The 21,739-nt window shown below is 44.9% G+C and overlaps 1 protein-coding gene across 2 annotated transcripts in view; it reads right to left on the bottom strand.

The window, feature by feature from the left end:
- The window catches only part of ELOVL5 (ELOVL fatty acid elongase 5), an 89,341-nt gene that overhangs the window by 20,039 nt on the left and 47,563 nt on the right, over positions 1 to 21,739 (bottom strand). Inside the window, exons 1-3 of one of the 2 annotated variants that reach the window (XM_066359189.1) lie at positions 18,755 to 18,971; positions 12,218 to 12,283; positions 8,860 to 9,047 (exon numbers count right to left, since the gene is read on the bottom strand). In XM_066359189.1, the coding sequence (XP_066215286.1) occupies positions 8,860 to 9,047; positions 12,218 to 12,275 (246 nt within the window). In that variant the 5' untranslated portion in view covers positions 12,276 to 12,283; positions 18,755 to 18,971. Of the gene's footprint in view, positions 1 to 8,859; positions 9,048 to 12,217; positions 12,284 to 18,754; positions 18,972 to 21,739 lie in introns of those variants that run through there. The other variant, XM_066359188.1, reaches the window with a different exon arrangement.

Genomic DNA, 21,739 nt, shown 5'->3' with positions numbered 1-21,739 from the left:
GGCATCGAAGGAACCTAAGGGCGAGAGGTATTGCAGGCATCGAAGGGCCCTAAGGGTGAGAGGTATTGCAGGCATCGAAGGGCCCTAAGGGTGAGAGGTATTGCAGGCATCGAAGGGCCCTAAGGGTGAGAGGTATTGCAGGCATCGAAGGGACCTAAGGGTGAGAGGTACTGCAGGCATCAAAGGGCCCTAAGGGCGAGAGGTACTGCAGGCATCGAAGGGACCTAAGGGTGAGAGGTACTGCAGGCATCGAAGGACCCTAAGGGCGAGAGGTATTGCAGGCATCGAAGGGCCCTAAGGGTGAGAGATATTGCAGGCATCGAAGGGCCCTTAAGGGCGAGAGGTATTGCAGGCATCGAAGGGACCTAAGGGTGAGAGGTACTGCAGGCATCGAAGGGACCTAAGGGTGAGAGGTACTGCAGGCATCGAAGGGCCCTAAGGGTGAGAGGTATTGCAGGCATCGAAGGGCCCTTAAGGGCGAGAGGTATTGCAGGCATCGAAGGGCCCTAAGGGTGAGAGGTATTGCAGGCATCGAAGGGACCTAAGGGTGAGAGGTATTGCAGGCATCAAAGGGCCCTAAGGGTGAGAGGTATTGCAGGCATCGTCAGGCCTTGTAAAGACTGATCTCACCAGACAGCTCAACTTTTCTGTACCTCTTTTAAATGGGAAAAAGCAGAATAGTAAATATATTTTCCAAAGTATTTTGGCAAACAAAATAACTTTTTTTTTTTTATAAAACTCAATAATCAATTGTAAGACCTTTTAAGTGTTTTTCCAAATCTCATTTTCTCACAATAACATATCTATTTTAGGAGAGCCTGCAGGGAAAGAAAAACAAGACAGCTTAGAATATAATGTTTCCAAAGCAACTGCTCTACGGTCCTTAAGCGGGAGCCCTGGAGGAACTGCCTGTCAGGTGGGGGTGGGGGTGGGGGTGGGCCCAGCACCGCCCCGCAGTAACAGAGGTGAGGAAGCAGAGCAACACCCTCATCCCATCAAATGCTCGGTTACTTTCATCTTTCCAATAACGCAGCATCAGAAATCTTCAAAGGAAGTTTCAAAAATACTGAAGTCTGGTCCTGGCAATGCAGCGAATTGAACAAAAGCGGAACCAACCTCCCCCACTGTTGCCACAAACACAGAAATGCCACACGGATCACAGCAAGAAACCCTCCAACATCACGGATGCCTAACTACAAGGGGAGATGCTCGGCCTCCAAGTGACTCTGAACAGAGGAAGCTGGCTTCCACTCAAGTCCTTCTGAAATCTCCCTTTTATCTGGGGAAGGCACGTTCACCAGAGAGGACCCCAATGCTAGTCTGGTATGCTTCACAGGATGCCCGACAAACCATTCTGTTTTTGTTTTTAAAAGGTAAAGAAATTTGACATAGATTTAATATTTATTCCCAGTGGAATGACTTCCACATGTAGCTGAAAGAAAACTTTTAAAAGAATATATATATATTTGTGATAGAGACAGAGAGAAGAATGGACAGACAGGAAGGGAGAGAAATGAGAAACGAGAAACAATTTTTCACTGCAGCACCTTAGTTATTCATTGATTGCTTTCTCATATGTGCCTTGATCGGGAGCTACAGCAGAGCCAGTGACCCCTTGCTCAAGCTGGCAACCTTGGGCTTCAAGCCAGTGACCTTTGGGCTCTAGCCAGTGATCATGGGGTCATGTCTATGATCCCACACTCAAGTCGGCAACCCTGGTGTTTCGAACCTGGGTTCTTTGTGTTCCAGTCTGATGCTCTACCCATTGCTCCACCGTCTGGTCAGGCTAAAAGGATATTTTTAAAAGCAATGTAGTGAATGGTTAAGTTTGGAGATCACTATCATACAGCTATATCATGGGGGTGGGGGAGACAATCTATCATTATAGAATGAGAAAAAGAACGAGTAGTGAACTTTTAGAAATAAAAGTCACTGAAACGAAAAATAAATGGATGAAACAGATGAGACAACTGAAAGTATGAGTGAATGAGAAGAATGCAGGGGATATAAAGCTGCAAAAAAATACAAAAGAAAAGATGTGTGAGTCTGAGGATGTCCAAGACATGTCTAACAGGAGCTCTGGAGGCAGTGGGGGTGGAGGGAGAAAGGCCAGGGCCAAGGAGACGATGCCTGAGTCCTTTCTCAGGTTAATGAAACATGAATTCTCAGACTTCTGGCACACAAGCCCCGAATGAGGTAAATAAAGATTTTAAATGCAATTTAAAAATACCTGGAAAGAAAAAGGTTACCTACAAATGAACAGAAATGAGACTGTAGCATACTTCTCTGGAATAAATCTTCAAGGTGCTGAGGAAAAATAATGGTTAATTTGGAATTCTACACCCTGCTAAAATATTATTCAAGCATACAAAGTGATATCAGAGACTTACAGAGTTTATCCTTCACAGCAAAGAACTACTTCAGAAGAAGAAAACTGAACCTCAAAGGAAAGAGTGGATTTCACAGATCAATAACGAGAGGAAAAAAACCGCAGGAAACATTGTGATACTGACGACTGCACAGGACCTTAGGGAAATGTGGAGCTAAACACTTGCTAAGAATAACATGGAGGAGGCAGAATCAGAGACAAACTCTTCTAAGGTCCTTGTGTTATTCAGGAAAATAGAAATAATCAGACTTTTCTTAGTAAAAAATGCATAAAAACTTATGGATAACTAATCGACTTAGAATGAGAAACTTTTAAATTAGTAAGGTGAAAAAACATACACAAAAATCCAACAGAAAGCAGAAAAAAAAGAAACAGAAACATGTACACACAAAAAGACAGAAATTATTTCAAATAAATAAATAACAGGCTAAATGAAAATGGCTTAAATTTCCACACTAAAAGGCAAGAGACCATCAGATTCAGCCATTCTATTTCTGTACGAATATCTGATCAAAACAAAACAAACACAATCACATTTGCACAAGGAGACAGCTCCAAAGACACCAACATAACTGTTATTGGAAGCCTGTACGTCCATCCAAATCACCCCAGATAAAATGGCGTAAGAAATCCTTACACTGAAACAACACAGAGAAGTTGTTAGTAAATTAAAGCCTTAAGATTCAACATGGATTCATCTCAAAATATCGACTAGAAAAGTTATTTGAAAAGGAGTATAAACAGCATACCCTCTATGTAAACTTTTAGAGAGTGTCTCAGCATGTACTGTATATTGTCATGTACATATACACACACATAGGAAGTGAAAGCAAACAAATATATAGAGAAAAAGCAAATGAACTTTAGAAGAAAGTGACATCCAAGGAGCTGTACTTTAAATGCATTTTGTAATGTTTTCTTTTATAGACAAAAAATTCAAATCAATAAGAAAATCTCCCTATTTGTTAGGTGTATAAATATAATTTGTGTGATTTTATTTTCCATATTTTAAAGTAGGTCCAAAATTACAATTTAATATGAAAATTACAAAGCAAAAGAAGGAATAAGTTTTGGATCTGTGCCAATCCAGATCCATCTATCCAGTTAGCTGTCAATTATTGTTTTGAAATTACATTTCTAATGTTCCAAATGTGTGTGTGGGTGAGAGCATTAAGAGAATAAACGTACATAAACACTCAAAAAAATAATCTTGTTTTAATCTGTGATTTGTTTTTGTTAAAGAACGTAAAACCGTGGTTCTGGCATTTGCTCTTTTCTATCCTAATGTTCAGGACAGTTGGTGGACCATACCAACTGGGGGGAAGAGAAGGAGGAAACAGCGCAGTGACAGTCGTCCTGTGAGCCAGGGACCTCTCTGAGAGAGGACGCCAGAGCGCACGTCCACCAGGCCTCTTCAATGGGAGAGTGCGTTCCCTGGGAAGGGGGAAGCGCTCTACACTGAGACATCACTGCTCTGTGGCTCAGTCCTCTCACAACTTCCTAGAGGGACTGGTCCTTGGGTAGAGTCCTCAGAAATGAGATGGAGGTTATCAGACCGGGGTGGGCTTAGGTCAGAAAGGAGGAGGGAATGTTTACAGGTGGGGACTGAGGAATGGAGGGGCCTGGTGCTGGAGGGGGCAGGGAGGAGTTGAGGAGACGGGGCATGTGGACAGGCTAAGAGAGTTCAGTGTTACCTCCCAAGAAAGGTCAGCAGCAGTTCTCTCGGTTCAAAGCCACGTGGACCATGCAATACCGACCCAGCAGCTACTGAGCAGTCCCAGGACCAGTGCACGGGATGGGGCTGATCAACAGGGACGGTCGCTCTGGGGCTGTAACAACAAACTGAACACTTAGATCATCTCTGCTTAGAGCGGTGAGGCCAGAGGCAGAGAGGAGAGAGCAGACACACCAAACGGTCCCCCATCATTACAGAGCAGCTGCCTAAGTGGGACCCCATACTGACATGTTACAACAAAGGAGGCAGAAGTGGCTCAGAAGGCTTGCTGGGCGGGTCAAGGGAAACTTGAGTCCAGCCTGGGTATATACTACATAACTCGAAATAGCCACAGTTTCATAGGTGAAGACCCCCAATCTCGGGCTTGGGGACAGGGGAAAGACATATAGATAGTTTTTTAAAAAGTGAAGCATTTATTCAGATGAAATATGCCCTGAATCTCTGGGGGTAGAAAGGAACACAAAATTTTTATGTTTGCTATGAGGGAAGTTTTACAAAGCTGACTAATGCAAACTAAGTTGTTTCTTGTCTATAACTTAATTTTATTTCTGAGCCTTTACCATTGACTGTAATCTTAGACAACACCTAATTTAACAAATAAAAGCTAAAAGGCTTGCCATGAAGTCTTATAACTTTAATCTAAAACATACCACTATTCAAATATACTTTTTTTTTTTTTAATTTAGTGAGAGAAAGAGACAGAAAGAGGGACAGACAGGAAGGAAGAGAGATGAGAAGCATTAACTCATAATTGTGGCACCTTAGTTGTTTGTTGATTGCTTTCTCATATGTGCCTTGACCAGGGGGCTCCAGCCAAGCCAGTGACCCAGCACTCAAGCCAGATGAGCCTGCACTCAAACCAGCAACCTTGGGGTTTCGAACCTGGGTCCTCAGCATCCCAGGACAATGCTCTATCCACTGCGCCACTCCCTGGTTAGGCTAAAATAGACTTCTAATCAGGGATCTATGACCTTTCTGCTATAAATAAACAAAAAGTTCATGACATAGTGTAATTAAAAGTAATGCCATGACCCTTCCTTTAATATTCTTCCTACCAAGTGCATAGACTATGAACAAGTCTACGCCCTTCCTACATTTACAACTCAGTTACTCGGTTTTGAAACTGTCATTTATTTTCTTTTATCCAGCAATTTTAAAGTTTTCATGATCCTCCCCTTTCCTTTTGATCTCCCTTCTTTGCTTTAGTGACAATTAATTTTATTTGTCTTAACCTAGAACTTGCAAAGGCAGCTTTGAATTCATGTCACAGGATTAAATAAACAAATATCAATGACTAAATATTTTTTAAACTCTTTACAGATCCAGCCTGACCAGGTGGTGGCGCAGTGGATAGAGCGTCGAACTGGGATGCAGAGGACCCATGTTCGAGACCCCGAGGTCGCCAGGTTGAGCAAGGGCTCATCTGGTTTGAGCCAAAACTTACCAGCTTGGACCCAAGGTCGCTGGCTCGAGCAAGAGGTTACTCAGTCTGCTGAAGGCCCGCGGTCAAGGCACGTATGAGAAAGCAATCAATGAATAATTAAGGTGTTGCATCGCGCAACGAAAAACTAATGATTGATGCTTCTCATCTCTCTGTTCTTGTCTGTCCCTCTAACTCTCTCTCTGTCTCTGTAAAGAAAACAAAACAAAAAAACAACAACAAAAAAAACCTCTTTACAGATCCAAATATGTCAGTAAGCAAGAGGGAAAATGAAGACTAACAATGATGACCATGCCACCGTGTGACACAGGCAAATGGCTCTAACTCCTGGGATATTCCTCTGAAACCAGGGGCCGGACTGGGCTCTGTGGCAGCCCGGGTCTGTGCTGTGGTACACCTCCTCGATGCCTCTGTGCTGTGGTACACCTCCTCGATGCCCCTGTGCTGTGGTACACCTCCTCGATGCCCCTGTTTTAGTGGTCACCAGAACAGAAATGCTCAAGTAGAAAAAGAAAAACCAGTCGCTAAAATGAAATTAAAAGATTGACAAATAATATGTTATAATGGTATTCCTGATGAGTTTACGTAAGTACAGGAAAAAAGTCAGGGGGAAAAAATCAAGTATAAATATCATTTAAGTTGGAGTACCAATGCTTATTTTAAACTCAGGTATATCTGATCTGGTTAGAGTTTATAATCTTGATTTAATGAATTACTGCCCCCTTATTTATTATTTCTTGATGTACTTTATTTTTTAAAACAGTTATTCATAGACTTTAGCAAGAGAGAAAGGGAAAGGGAAAGGGAAAGAAAGAAAGAAAGAGAGAGAGAGAGAGAGAGAGAGAGAGAGAGAGATAGTAACATCGATCCAATGCTGCACACGCCCCAACAGGAGATCGAACCATCAACCTCCGCACTCCGGGACGGTGCTCCAACCATCCAAGCTATCCGACCAAGGCATACTTTTCTATGTACTTTAAACTGTGAATTAGAATAGTTATTTCCCTCCTCTGTATAGTTCTTAAAACTCTGTGCTCAATGCTTAGGCACTGCTCACTGCCTTCTGTTCTCACGAAGCTGTCAGAAGAAATCTATACTTCCTATTGCAAGGCATTCAGAACCCCCCAATTCACTTTTACCCAAAGCTGCAATTTATACAGCAATTCCTCTCCTCTCTCCACCGAGAAAACGTCTGTTTAAGAGAGGTTCAATTACAAAGTACGGCTATATCTCCAGGGTCAGAGCAATATTTAAGGCAGACGCTTACGTTCTATATGACTTACTCATCTTATTTTTTCTCTAGACTACTGCTAGTGTAATAATAAACTCTATAAAAGCTTTCTTAAGGAAACAGCTCTATCAGTTATGGGAAAGTAAACAGTTTGTTCTGAAAACCTGACAGCTTGCTGCGGTCTGTCCCGTGAACACACAGAGGCGCACAGTGCTGGGCCCAGAAGTCCCTCCTGGCACTGGCCCTGCCTCCAGTCCTGCCATATCCATCCTGGAGGCTAATTAAACTGCCTTCATTCTAGAATAGGACAGAAAAAAGCAAAAAAAGATTTGTAAGCATTGGATAGAGTGTTAAGCACAAAGGTAGTAATAGTAGCATCTAGTGTTGTGGTCACAAAATCTTTACCATGGCTTATGAAACACACAAGAACAAGACACAGACCGCCCACAGCTATAATACCTCTGACGACCAAACCAATGGTCTTCGTAGCTTATACACTCACACCCACTCTCAGACACAGCCACACGCAAACAGGGAGGCATCACAGCCTGAGGCTGCTGGTGAATTTATTCTTTCTTTAAACACTAATTTTAAGATTCATATTGATTTCTCCCCTTTCCCTCCTTCCCATATCCCCTTTACTATTCCTTTGAGAATTAAAGCCACAATAAAAGGTTAAAACTTTAAATAGGGCTGTTTAAAAGTGTTCACTTTAGCCCAACCAGTGGTGGTGCATTAGACAGAGCACTGATCTGGAACGCTGAGGTCACCAGTTCAGAACCCTGGGCTTGCTAGGTCAAGGCACATACAAGAAGCAACTACTACAAGTTGATGCTTCCGCTTCTCCCCCTGCCCTTTTCCCTTCTCTCCTCTATCTAAGATCAATAAATAAAATATTTAACGTGTGGAAGTCCCAGGTTTAATTCCCAGCCAGGGCACACAGGAGAAGCGCCTATCTGCTTCTCCCTCTCTTTTCTCCTTCTCTCTCTTCCCCTCCCGCAGCCAAGGCTCCATTGGAGTAAAGTTGGTCCGGGCACTGAGGATGGCTCTGTGGCCTCTGCCTCAGGTGCTAGAATGGCTCCAGCCACAATGGAGCAATGCCCCAGATGGGCAGAGCATCGCCCCTGGTGGGCATGCCAGGTGGATCCCGGTCAGGTGCATGCGGGAATCTGACTGCCTCCCCACTTCTCACTTCAAAAAAATACAATAAATAAATATTTAAAAAATGAACAAATAAAACTGTTCGTTTTATGTATGGCTTAATTCTCACCCCAGAGATGTACAATAGTTTTGTGTTGTAAGCCTGAAAGGTGTAGCCCTTCCCCTAAAAATGTACACAAACTGGCTCACCCCTGGAGGGCCGCTGCCACCACCCTTAGCTTTAAAGGCTATATTACTATACTTCACAAAACAGGAAGGACGAAGCATTTACTGATTTGTCTTCCATTTTTATTTCAGCTCTGTTTGCCTTTGAGATCATCAGATATGGTTTTCAACATTCCAGCTATATGGAAGAAATAAATGGGTCCGAACATATGCAGACTAGTCAAACCTTAAATACAGATCTCGTATCTACTCTGCTTAGCTTTTAACAAATAACTTGTCAAATTGCAAAGCTGTTTACAATTTATCAGATCAAGATAGAGAGGCTGACTTACCACAAACATAACCAAACACAAGTAACACCCATTTCCTTCCTCCCTACCCCCCCAAAAGAACCATTTATTAAATGCTTAATAATAAAATGCTCACAGATCTGTTTTTCACATTTTGTTCATTTTCCACTCTATTTTGCTTGCATAACAGTATTTCTGAAATACTTACTTCTAAATATAATATGAAACATGAGAATCAATAGCAAAGGCTCTTATTTTAGAGAGTCTAGGAGGCAAATTTGTACCAACAACTCTGGCATTTTGTAAAATCAATCTTAAAACATACTCCGAGTGCATTAACGTCCTTGCTCTCCCGGTTCTCTCCCCACCCTCCTTCATGTAGGAACTCGAGTCAGGACCGCGCCACGAGCCCTGTTCAGTGAGGAGCCGTGTTCACCTCTGACCTACCTCACAGAACATGTAGAGAGACAGCAACGTGAGCCCCAGGTTATACAGCACTAAAACTCTTCGGCAAGAGAACGGCTGCCTGTTCTTCATGTACTTTGGTCCCAGCCATACAATTAGTAAGTATATGACGGAGCAGATAAACGTGGGTATGTAATTGTCCAGAAGGAACCATCCTTTTACTCTGGTATCTGGAAAATAATAAAGGAATGATATTTAGTGATTAATAAGGTAGATAAAAATGGCCACATTTTTCAAATTAAAACAATTTTTTTCTAACAGCGGTTTTATGATAGTTACCTAATCCTAACATTCCTAATGCCAACAAAGCAGCCAGAGGAAGCAGGAGTTTCCAATCTGTATCACACAAGGTGAAGCTCCTTGTTACACGTTCTGAACAACAATGTATATATTACTTAGGGTTTTTTGCTAAGTGAAATAATACTGTAATTTAAAAAACCCACACCAACAAATCTTTGAGAAGAGAAAGCTAAATTTTCCATTAACTGGATTTATTAATGAGGTTCGTTAAATTATGCATGGGATAATGAAACCCTAGAAATGGCCGTTTTGAACTCTGAAGTGCTCCATTTCAGTCAAGTGTCAGCAAGTCCTCCCAGCATGTGCAGACTCAGAGCAAATGTGCCATTCAGCCAGCTAACGACAGTCCCTGGCTAGACAGGCAGCACGTGCTGTGAGCACACTGGTCAACAGCACAGGGCACAGTATTTTCTAAGTGAGGGTGAAGCAGCAACGATCAGCAAGTGACTATTAAGGAGCCACATGAGCAGAAGCTTGAGGGAGAAGACCTACATGGATTCAAGGCAGCTACTGGTACAGAAGAGCCTCCACCTGCTCCCATCCCATTTTTTTAAGGCAGGAATGAGGAGGAAAAGGAAGACTGGTTCCAAGTGGCCACCAGCAGCAATCTGACAACCTTCTTCTCGATGGGAGTCAAGTCCCTGGCAGCCAGATCCCCTCAGTGTTATCTGTTCACTGCAAGATTGAACTTCCTCCTCCGGCTGATGCCCAGGAAGCCACCTCCGGAGCCCACACCCCTCCGCGCCCTGCTATGGAGAGGAGCCCGGAAAACCTGTGGCTTCCCCGAGGGGCCTCTGGAACTCAGGCACGTGCATGTCTCACCCCTGCATCCTGTCAGAAACAGCAGCTAGTGGGGACAGCCTTTGCCTCTTCTTTGACCTCCTGGCTGGACCACCTTACTATTCTCTCCAGTGCTTTCCCCCGGACCTCGTAGGACGCGCCTGCGTCTACTGGGAGGACTGCCGTCAGCTGGCTTTCTGGGAGCCACTTTAAATTCTCCAGGGTTTCCCGGCTTTCCTCCTTGGCTTCAGAGGCAGATGGCTTCCACCCTCTCTCCTGGCAGTTCAGCTGCACTGGCGGTTCTCAGAAGTCCTCCAGGGAAGTGAATGGTCCCAGGAAACTTACTCACCAGGGGTTCCTAACACCTTTTGTTCAGCTGTCAATTCTGAGAAAACAAGTTTCCACTAAGCAGCTAACATCAGATGTTTGTGTGTACATTATGTAGTACAAACACAATAAATGCACACCTTTACTTAAAGCTCTGTTTGCACCTTGCTTTTTAAATTTTATAACAGAACTTCATCTTTCCATTTTAACAAGGATCCAACCTCCTTCCGCAATGACTAGGAAGGACTTCCTGGGTGGCTGACCCCAGCCCCAGGTGGGGAATCCTCAGGGATCTATAGCTAATCTTCGTCATCCTAACCCACTCTGGTGACTGGTTCAGATGTGGGCATGTGAAGCAGGTATGGACACTGAGCTTTGAGAAGAGGACAGCTGGTGAAGGGATCTAGGGAGGGATTTCCTTGTTCTTAAACCCATACAAGCGAGATCTCTTTCTCTTCCTCTGGACGTGCTGCCCAGGGCTGCTGCAGCCGTCCTGCAACCATGAAAGGTCGGGGGACCTGTTCTGAGGACAGAGCTGCCGATGTGCTGAGGATGCAAAGTAGGAAATGACAAGAACAAGGATTCTTGCTCAACAACGTACAGCATCTGAAATAACTTAGGAGTCGCCCGATCTTGCCATGCAAGCTAATAAGTTTTATCATAGTTTCAGCCACCTAAAATGGAATGCTTGGGTCCTGTAAAGCTGAAGTGGAGCACTGTCCCAACACAAGCATATACAGATGGATCTAACTTGTCCTTTCCCGCTGGCTATACACAGATCTATTTAACCTGTCCCCTACTGATGGGCACCTAGGTTATTTCGTTTTGACAAGCAATGCTATAACTCCTTACACATCTTTCCATAACTGATCAAGATTAGTTGTAAGATAAATTCTTAGGAGTCAAATAGCTGAGTCAAAGGGCATGTGCTTTTAATTTCAATAGAAGATACAACTACCCTCTCGAGAGGTTACACTAATTTAGGCTCTTTCTCCACATCCTCACTGTTACCACAAACGGTATCACACACGATTTCCTCTCTGCCATACAAATAGTCTTTTTTGCTTTCTTTTGCATTTTAAAAATGTTAAGTGGAACTGAGAATCTTTCAAAAGATCTGTTTTAAAATATTTTATTTATTGATTTTTTTTTTTTTTTTTTTTTTTTTTAGGTAGAGGAGGGGGGGCAAGGGAGGAGTGGGAAACATCAACTTTCCCACATGTGCCTTGACTGGGCAAGCCCAAGGCCTTGAACTGGCCACCTTAGCATTCCAGGTCAATGCTTTATCCGCTGCGCCACCACAGGTCAGGCCAAAAGATCTGTTTTAAAACTTCAGTTTTTCTGTGAATTCTTTCTGTGAACCCAAAGAGCTCCTTCTTTACAGGTAAGACATTGAGGGACAGTTTAGAAGACATTCAAAACTGAGGTTTTTTTTTTTCAGGAAGCCACTGTACTTCCTGAAAGATACAGAGATTAAGAGAACTGGAAGAAATGAGTGCCAGTGTACATACTTACTTGGCGAGCTGACACACATGAAAAGACACTAACGAGCCCTAAAAATGGTACAAGGGGAGGAGATTTAAACTCTTCGGGTGGCAGTGCATTCTGGAAGCCGGTTTCAGCAGGAGACTGACAAGAACTGAGGAAGACACACCCAGGTGACAGTGGCAAAGTCCTGGCATTTCCAGGCTACAAGCTTTACAGCAAAATTTGCTCTCAGCTGAAATAAGCCGAGGGTCACAGCAGCTGTGTCTGCTCCCACAGCCAGGGCACACGGCACCATTCCCATGACCACCAGAGGGCTTCTCCAAGCCTCTCGTTAACCTGGACAAACTGCTGATGTTTTCTAGCATCTCCTGCAGCATTTATTTATAAGCGGCTATAACAGGGCAGGGGGTGCAGGGAGGCGGAAGTTAGCCAAAAACCACCTTACCTCGGGGGCCCAGCAACGCCTTGAAGTAGGTACTAAGTGATGCATCAAAATTTTCCATTTTAAAACCTATAAAGAAAAAAAGACACTGATCAATCTCTACTCAAAATGCTTTTTACATGGTATTTTTTTCATTAAAGAACAAGAACAAATTCTTTTCAAAGAATATGCTATGGATAGGTTAAATTCCTTGTGCTAAAATATATATATATATATATATATATATATATATATATATATATTTTTTTTTTTTATAGACTCACAAAAGTAGCTTATGTGCTTGTTCTAATTTGAAAATCAAAAGGAAAGACACAACCCGTGCCTTCACTTTAGAGGTGCCAGGCTACACTTTCTCTCTCAGTTCCATGAAAACTCCTCCCGCGAAGCTGAGACCTCACGGGGAGCAGCATGGCCCTGGACTGGGAGGTGGCAGACAGGAGACGACCCACCGGGCAGGAGCCAGCGCCCGAGCTAAGACAACAGAGACAGGAAGGGCCGTCACGGAAGAAGCAGTACCACGGTGAGAAGATGGCTTTCTCTGCTTGTTATCTTTACTGTTATTTTTAATACTTCAGTCACCCCACAGTAAAAATTCAAATATTAAAAATGAGAAGAGGTGGTAAAAAAAAAAAATTGTACCACTTCCCTCTGACCACAATTCCTAAAGCCCCACTGTCAGAAGGAACCTAATGGCACGATTTACTGAGTATACTTCCAGAATCTTCTTTCAAGCACAAAAGATGTCATGCCAAATGGGCATTTTTATAATTGTGGGTTGTGGACGTAAAGCATGTATTAGTAGATGACCAAGTTAACTTGGTATTAAAAATAATAAACTGATCATAATAATCAGAGTAAGAAAGAATGGATATTGTTTCATAAATCTTTCATGTCATTGTATCATAGTTTTAAGTAGGAGGTACTCAGCTGTGATATAAAATATATTCTTATTGTGGGGGCGGTCACAGTAAAAACTAAACTTAGAAAAATATTATTATACTTGAGAAGTGCATATAGTAAGTCCTCACTAAATGCTGTCAAGTACAAACTGCAACAAACAAGCTATAAATGAAACCAATTTTACCATAGGTTAATTGATATTTTTTAAAAAAGTTCTTACAGCATCTCATCAACATTATAATGAAATGATGTTATCAGAGAACCTGAGGTATATTAGTTGCTTGTTTTCACTAACCTAAACATCTTGAGGACAGTATCATATCAATAGTTACAGATCTAATTCCATCTTCTAAGAGGTCATTAATCCTCACAATTCCCCCCTACTTAAGATTTACATTTATAGGGGAGTTAAGCATCTCTTCATACACATATTGACTCGATTTTCTATATTAACATTAGGAGGCATACATTTTCAACTTTCCTGGTCCTTACTCTTACAGAAATAACCACAAATAATTGACTTTCCAAGAACAAAGGCAAGAATCAATTTTATTAACAAAACTGTTAATCATTTAATGCTACTTCTCTTCCTTGGCTCACCACACTGAAGCTTATGCATTCTTTGGCTAATCCATAAAATTACCTAATGGGCTCTATCGGCCCAGCTGTGAGGCAGAGATGACAACGAAAGCAGAAGCTCCCGACGTTCTGGCCCTGACATCTGTCCAGCCCTGGAGGGCACTCAGGGAGGGGACTCTCTCTCTCTCAACCCATGTCTGGAAACCAAGAAGCCACCACACATCCAAGTGCCAACAATTAGGCATACCACCTTTGTCCCTTAATAGCTACCCAGCCAGGCTGCTAGGTTACTTCTGAAATTTAAAAATTAAACAGCTTTTTAGCATACTGTATCCTAAAATCATTCCTACCCTATGCCACATTCCTCCCCAGCCTGAACATCTTCCAGGCACAAAAATTCTAGAACATCTTAGGAAGAACCTGTTTACCTTTACCTTTCCGCAGCAGAATTCCTCTTAAAGAGGATTCATTCCACCCTTAAATAAGAAATGCTTTATCTATTAAAGGCTGTCAGAAATTCTGCAGTTATAAAAAAAATGATAATCTACTGAAAATCATCTAGCAAATGCAAATTTTGCAAGACAACTGTCACGTTTTTGTGAACTCTGAGTGGCTCTAACACAATTTAACTTGATCTGTGACAGAGGCAGGCCATGCACATGGCGGGTACAGGGTCCCCTGCACCTCAATCAAAAGCAAATAAAAACCCTGCTCAAGGACGAACGAGGTCATAAAGGCCACGACTATGGGAAGAATTACTGACGGACAAATCTGTCCCCTGCGGACAGATTTACCTTCTTCCTCCAAGACAGCTGAATCTAGATGCTGCTGTGACTTGCGTGTGTACAGCTCACTGATGCGTCTAGAACTCCGGGAGTCAGCCTGGCGGAGCTGAGAGCAGGTGGAGCAGGCTGGTAAGTGATTACGTGGTTTAATCAGGGCTCTTTATTAGACAATTTGGGTTTGAAACTTTTTTTTCCAATTTTTTAAACGTTTATTTGTATTGATTTTAGCGAAAGAGGAAGGGGGGGGGGAGAGAGAGAAAGGAACAAACTGCTCCTGTAGGTGCCCTGACCAGGAATCGAACCGGCAACCTCTATGCTTCAGGATGATGCTCTAACCAACTGAGCTATCTGGCCAGGGCTGAAACTTATTTTTCCAACTTACTAGAAATGTGACTTGGGACGTTATTTAACCTCCTAGCTGTAAATGGGGGAAACAGAAAAGAAATTGCATATTAAGATTGTTAAGAAGGTCAAATAGTGTCCGTAGTGCAGTGCCTGGCATGCAGTAGCCCTCAGTATAGGTGTCTTACTGCGTGTTTCCACAGGTTCAACTCCATCTTCTCAGCAGGGGCACTGCCGGCACTCTGTCCCTGGCTTGGTCCACTAAATGCCACCAGCGAGCCCCTGGTGTTGAGATAACCCACAATGTCCATATGAAGTCCTAACACCCCTTAGGGGGACAGAAACAAAGGTGGAAGAGCTGAGAACACCTCACGGGAGAGAAACTTGTGAGTATGAGACATTACTTAAACATGAGAGACAAGGCTAAAATGGGCATACTAGTTATTATTATTATTATTATTATTATTTGAGAGAGACAGGCAGGCAGAGAGACAGAAGCATCAACTCGTAGTTGCAGTGCTTTAATTGTTCACTGATTGCTTCTCATACATGCCATACGTGCCAGGATGGGGGTGGGGCTCAAGCCAAGCCAGTGACCCCTTGCTCAAGATAATAACCTTTGGAGGCCCTGGCTGGTTGGCTCAGCGGTAGAGCGTCGGCCTGGTGTGCGGGGGACCCGGGTTCGATTCCCGGCCAGGGCACATAGGAGAGGCGCCCATTTGCTTCTCCACCCACCCCTCCTTCCTCTCTGTCTCTCTCTTACCCTCCTGCAGCCGGGGCTCCATTGGAGCAAAGATGGCCCGGGCGCTGGGGATGGCTCCTTGGCCTCTGCCCCAGGCGCTAGAGTGGCTCTGGTCGCGGCAGAGCGACGCCCCGGAGGGGCAGAGCGTTGCCCCCTGGTGGGCAGAGCGTTGCCCCTGGTGGGCGTGCCGGGTGGATCCCGGTCGGGCGCATGCGGGAATCTGTCTCTCCCTGTTTCCAGCTTCAGAAAAATACAAAAAAAAGAAAGACAGAAAGAAAAAAAAAAAAGATAATAACCTTTGGATCAATCCAGCAAACTCGAGCTTCAAGCCAACAACTTCTGGGCTCAAGCCAGTGACGCTGGGACAATGTCAATGATCCTGCACTCAAGCCAGAGACCCTGTACTCAAGCTGCTGAGCTTGCACTCAAGCCGGATGTGCCCACCTGCTTTTAGGACAGTGACCTTAGGGTTTCAAACCTGGGACCTCAGTGTCCCAGGTTGGCCATGAGCTTACTAATTACACAAATGTCAAAGTCCTGTTGTGTACAAAAGATTGCCCAACTGGAATAAACAATAAGGCACCTCGCTGGACACCTAGAACTAGACCTTCACAATGGGGAGAGAAGCCAAAGGCAGTAAATAAACCAAACACAAAATCCAGTTTGCTGTAAAAATCACGTTCGAAGAGTAGTACCCTGGAGTCTGACATCAGGAATGTCTCTGACAAAAGCAGTGAGGGAAGCATTACAACTTTAACTAAGGCCTTTCAAGAGCTGTGACCAGTTCTGGTTCCATGTAAGGAGGATACAGAAAAGCTGGAAATGGGGAAATAAATGTTTAAAAATGGTAAGGAACAGACCTGTGGGATGGAGATGGGGGAGGAGGGAAGAACATGAGCAGACATAGATAAAGTGAGGCTCGCACTTAAGTGGAATCAATGACCTATCATTACAAGGACAATGCCCCGGACAAAGCTGAATTCGAGAAATGAGGCAATGTCAAGGCAACAGAAAAGCAGCTTGGTTAAACATATGGTAAGATTTCAGCCCAAGTGTCCTGAACCTAGCCAGCAGCAGGCTACCAAAGAGTGCAGAATTTAGTGTTTGGAGATACTGCAGAATTCTGTTACCAGCCCTCTGTCCTGAATAACCCAAGTCTAAGTCCATCTTGAATTGAGGCCGCACGGAAGCTGGCAGGCACAGTCTTCTCTGATGGGACACGTCTACACACAAGCACACACGAGAGGTCACTTTGTCAGCAACAGCACATCTCTGCATTTCTTCTCAGCTTGAGAATCCTTCTCTAAGGTTTGCAGACCCTTTTTATTTTTCAGTGAGAGGAAGGTAAATAGAGATACATACTCCCAAATGTGCCCTAACTGAGATCTACCCGGCAACCTGTCTGGGACCAATCCTCGAATCCACCAAGCCATCTTTAGCTCAGACCCATCAAGCCACTCGCTGGCTGCGGGAGGGGAAGAGGGAGAGAAGGGGGAGAAAGAGAAAGGGAAAGGAAGAGAAGCACCAGGAATCGAACTCAGGACATCCACACACTGGGCTGACACTCTATCTACTGAGCCAACCGGCCAGGGCTGGGTTTGCAGAACTTTTCCCAATCAGACTCAGGAACATAGAAAATAGCTAGTGAAACATTCTCTAAAAACACGGATGTGAGGCCCTGGCCGGTTGGCTCAGTGATAGAGCGTCAGCCTGGCATACAGGAGTGCCGGGTTCGATTCCCGGCCAAGGCACACAGGAGAAGTGCCCATCTGCTTTTCCACCCCTCCCCCTCTCCTTCCTCTCTGTCTCTCTCTTCCCCTCCCGCAGCCAAGGCTCCACTGGAGCAAAGTTGGCCCGGGCGCTGAGGATGGCTCTGTGGCCTCTGCCTCAGGCGCTAGAATAGCTCTGGTTGCAATAGAGCAATGCCCCAGATGGGCAAAGCATCGCCCCCTGGTGGGCGTGCCGGGTGGATCCCGGTCGGGTGCATGCAGGAGTCTGTCTGCCTCCCCATTTCCAACTTCAGAAAAATACAAAAAAAAAACAACCCCAAAACCACAGATGTGGCCTGGCCTGTGGTGGTACAGTGGATAGAATGTCAACCTGGAAAGCTGAGGTCACTGGTTCAAAACCCTGGGCTTGCCTGGTCAAGGCACATATAACAAGTAATCAATGAACAACTAAAGTGAAACAACTGAGTCAATACTTCTCATTCCTCCCTGCCTCCTCTCTATAAAATCAATAAATAAAATCTTTAAAATAAAATAAGAAGACATATGTGGGAAATAACCATAATTTTCAGACAGTGGCTTGTTATTCCTGAAATGTCTATGGAAAAGGAAAAGACGTTGTCCAGAGGTGGTCTCCAGAACCACCGACCCCTGACCAGGGTCCCGATCTGTGAATCACAGGCCTGGCTCTGGGCCTGACTGTCCTGTTCAAGGTTTTCCCCAAACTGTCCCCCCACCACACCTACAACCGGTCGTGTACTGCAACCTTCTCAGGCAGCTTGGCTGTTTGTACACAGACTGCCAGGAGCCATCGTCGCCAAAGGGTCACTTCCAGCACGGCCTCCACACAATGCCATGTTTCTGTCTAGCCAGCCACATGTCCACACAAACTCATCTCCTCATTCACACCACACACCTGCCGAGCGCCCCCTATGCGCCAGGCACGAAGGCACCACGTCCCCGATGGAGCCGAGACTCCAGGCTGGGGTAGAAACACACACATACAAAATGTTAGGTGACGTAACTGGGGGCAGGAAGCAACAAAGCAGGGCAAAGGGGGTGGGACCCCAGAGCGGATTTCCTCGGCAAAGGAAGGTAGAGAAGGCCGGTCTGAGAAGGTGACAACAGGCCAGAGACCCCAAAGCAGAGCGCAAGCCACCTATCATGAGAAAGGGCGGTTCCGTGAGAGAGACAGGTGGGTGGAAGGGTCCCAAGGTCAGTGCTGCTTGGCATGCTCACGGACCACGGGCCAGGCTGAGGCAGAGAACTGGCAGCCACTCGGGAGGCCTCTTCCTGCTGGGGACCTGACCTCGCTCAGAGGTGGTCTGCATGCAGGCATCAGTCACAGCGCGACCTGTGGAGAGCATGTGGCCGACAGGCTGGGGGCACGGAAGAGTGCCAATCCTTAACCGCTCTCATGGCAGCCACCCCCTCACGCCCCGGCTGCAGCCCTTTTCCTTCTCACCTCCCCGGCTGTGCCCGGCTGGGCTGCAGGAACAGCACGAAAGGGGTCAGCAAATGAATTCTTCACCGCTAGCTGGGCGGGCCGGCCCCGCTGGGTGAGCTTGGCGCTTGCTGAGCGGCCTGCAGGCTGAACCATACTCTTCTGTACTTTTCCAAAGGAGTGAGGGAGGCACTGGGCCCTGCACAACCCCTGCTACTCTGCCTGTTGATCTGGAATCATGGGAACAGCGTGACCCACTTTGCACAAGATGTCCAACCACACTGCCAGGGCTGCAGCCTGTCCGACTGCTACAGTTCCCCACCTTCCAAGCCGCACGTGGCCCAGTGACATCACTTCTCAATAACCCGGGTCACTCGACAGGCAGCTTGGGCGAGCTGGGCCAAGTGGGAACACAGCTGCTCTGTACAATTGTACTAGCAGGGACCAAGCCCAGGCACTGGGCCCATGCAAGAGGAGCTCTGGTCCTAAAGGCAGCAAAAGAATAAGCCATTCTTTGATCTGCTCGGTTCCCCACATGCAGACAGGAACAGGGCGTGGCCAGCGCCTCCCAGGAACCAGATCACACTGACACCAAGCCAGGCATGGCGTCCCCATCTCACACAGGACACTCTGACACCCATGCCACCGATGGGGCTTCCCAGCATTACAGGTCAGGACAGGGAGTAACAAGATCCACTAAAAAAATATTCCAACCATAACAGTATCAAAAGCTCTTAACTCACTATTAGTTCAAAGGTCATCCACAGAAAATGAAGACTGTGAAAAATGGGGTAAAGGTAGAAAACAGAGACAGGTAAGTAAATCAGAATGGATTTTAAAGAATTCATCTTTTATGCTCATTTTTCAAAAGTCACTTCCCACTATCAAATTCAGGAGTAAATATTTTGGTAACCATGTAACTGTTATATTTATAATTGTGCCTCACTTTAAGTCTCTCACTAGGGAAAGACATTTATTAAGGCGGGTCATTCTTTATAACTTACCCTATACTCAAAGAGGATGTGGGCCCTAGCCTGGTGGCTCAGTAGATAAAGTGTTGACCTGGCGTGCGAGAGGTCCCAGGTTCAACTCCCATAAGGGCAAGTACATCTCTTCCTCTCTCTCTCTCTCAAATCAATGGAGAAATTAAAAAATAAAAATGGAAAAGAGGATGTGGGCGAGAGTTTGGCCTGCTGCCACCTGAAGTAAGTGTCAGCACAGGCGCCAGGAACTTGCCCCAACACAGAACCATTTCGGGACTGAGGTGAGCCTCGGGCCTCAAGTCAAGAGAAACAATGGAACTAGCAGAGCAAAGACACAGAGCCTGGAAGTACTGACGCAGCAGAACACAAGGGGTAGAAACCGATGCCCCGAAGAGCACAGCCAGTGCTCGTGTGGAAAATCTACTCGTTAGCTCTCTGCAGGAGCGGGGGCCCAGGTGAAACATCTGCGGGAGGGGAAATAAGCATTCGTGTTCACTGGGATCTAATATCAAAGAGTTCGGGGAGGCTTGTGGGGAAAAGAGACACTACAATAAGCTTTACAGCAAACCAGCCCCTCACCCCCTACCTCTTCACTTGGCTCCCAGATGGGACAACGAAACGCGAGAGCACGGGGCAGGGTGCCCGGGTGGAAGGTCGCAGGGGTGAAGGAGAGACGGCGCAGGAAGTTGTTCCACCGCAACTCTCAGGATGAAGCTGAGAGCTGTGATGGGAGCGACTTCATGAAGTCATCTGCCTGGATGAAAACGCAGATGCTAACCGTTTGCCCGTTTCTGTCTGGAGCAGGAGAAAGCCAGAGGGAACTCAGCACAGGAAAAGTACTGGGGTCTTGAGGCAAATCTGTTTCAAAGGACATCAAGATTTTTTTTATAAAAATTAGTATAATAAAGAAAGTTAACCTCCTAAACCCACAACTAGGCTATCTGCTGACCCCAACGCTGAGCAGAAGAGATCTTTAGGGTTGAACCCCGGTTTCCCTTGCTGTAAGGCAGTCAGTTTGCTTTTGAAAGCCCCCTTCCCTGAGAAATAGTCAAGTCACATTGCTTTTGGTTTAAAAATGTTTACTGCATCATAAATGTTCACCATTATAAAGATGAATCAAAATGTTTATTGCAGACGTTTACCTACCATTTAGCTGAACTTCCTCATCATATCCTGTTTTATTAATTTATTTTGAACTGTCACAGTTCATCTAAGGATAAGTCACCTGAGCTGGCCTTACCAGCAACAAGAGGTCAAGATGAAATTTCCCTCTACTCTCTGTTCTCTCCTACACATCCATCCCTTTAACCGTCAACTTGTGTTAAGCAGGCATGGGGACATTCTTCAGATTGTCTGCCAATAACACAAAAAATTAAATGGTCTTTTAACTTGGCAGTCACAACACTGCTTGAATTTAAAAAGGTTTTTCTAGGTTGGAGGAAATCAGCTCAGGAATAAGAGGAAGAAAATAACCACACCTTGGTCAGAAATATTAAAATAGAAACACTGTCATAAAGACCATAAGGGAAAGAACATCTAAGTACTAGCACACTGTCAGCTATGAAAGTAAATTGACAACAGAATCCCTTTAAAATGTCAGCATTTAAATAAATAATTTCGGCCCTGGCTGGTGAGCTCAGTTAGAGCGTTACCCAAGTTGAGGGCTTGATCCCCAGTCTGGGAACATAAGCAAAGTGACCGATGGATACACAACTAAGTAGAACAACCAATGAACGCCTCTTTCTCTCCCTCTCTCCCTTCCTTTCTCTGTCTCTCTGACATCAATCAATTGCCCTGGCTGGATGGCTCAGTTTAGAGCATCGTCCTGAAGCACAGAGGTTGCCAGTTTGATCTCCGGTCAGGGCACATACAGGAACAGATCAACGTTCCTGTCTCTCTCTTTCTCTCTAACATCAATGAAATAAACATTTAAAAAATAATAAAATCAATCAATCAATCAATAAAAAGAAAAGCTTTAAATAACTCCAGATTAAATCTTGGCTGGAGAGAAAGATCTGCCACA

This window comes from Saccopteryx leptura, chromosome 1 (genome assembly GCF_036850995.1).
Source record: "Saccopteryx leptura isolate mSacLep1 chromosome 1, mSacLep1_pri_phased_curated, whole genome shotgun sequence".
Taxonomy (NCBI): domain Eukaryota; kingdom Metazoa; phylum Chordata; class Mammalia; order Chiroptera; family Emballonuridae; genus Saccopteryx; species Saccopteryx leptura.
This window is presented reverse-complemented; position numbering and strand designations above follow the sequence as displayed.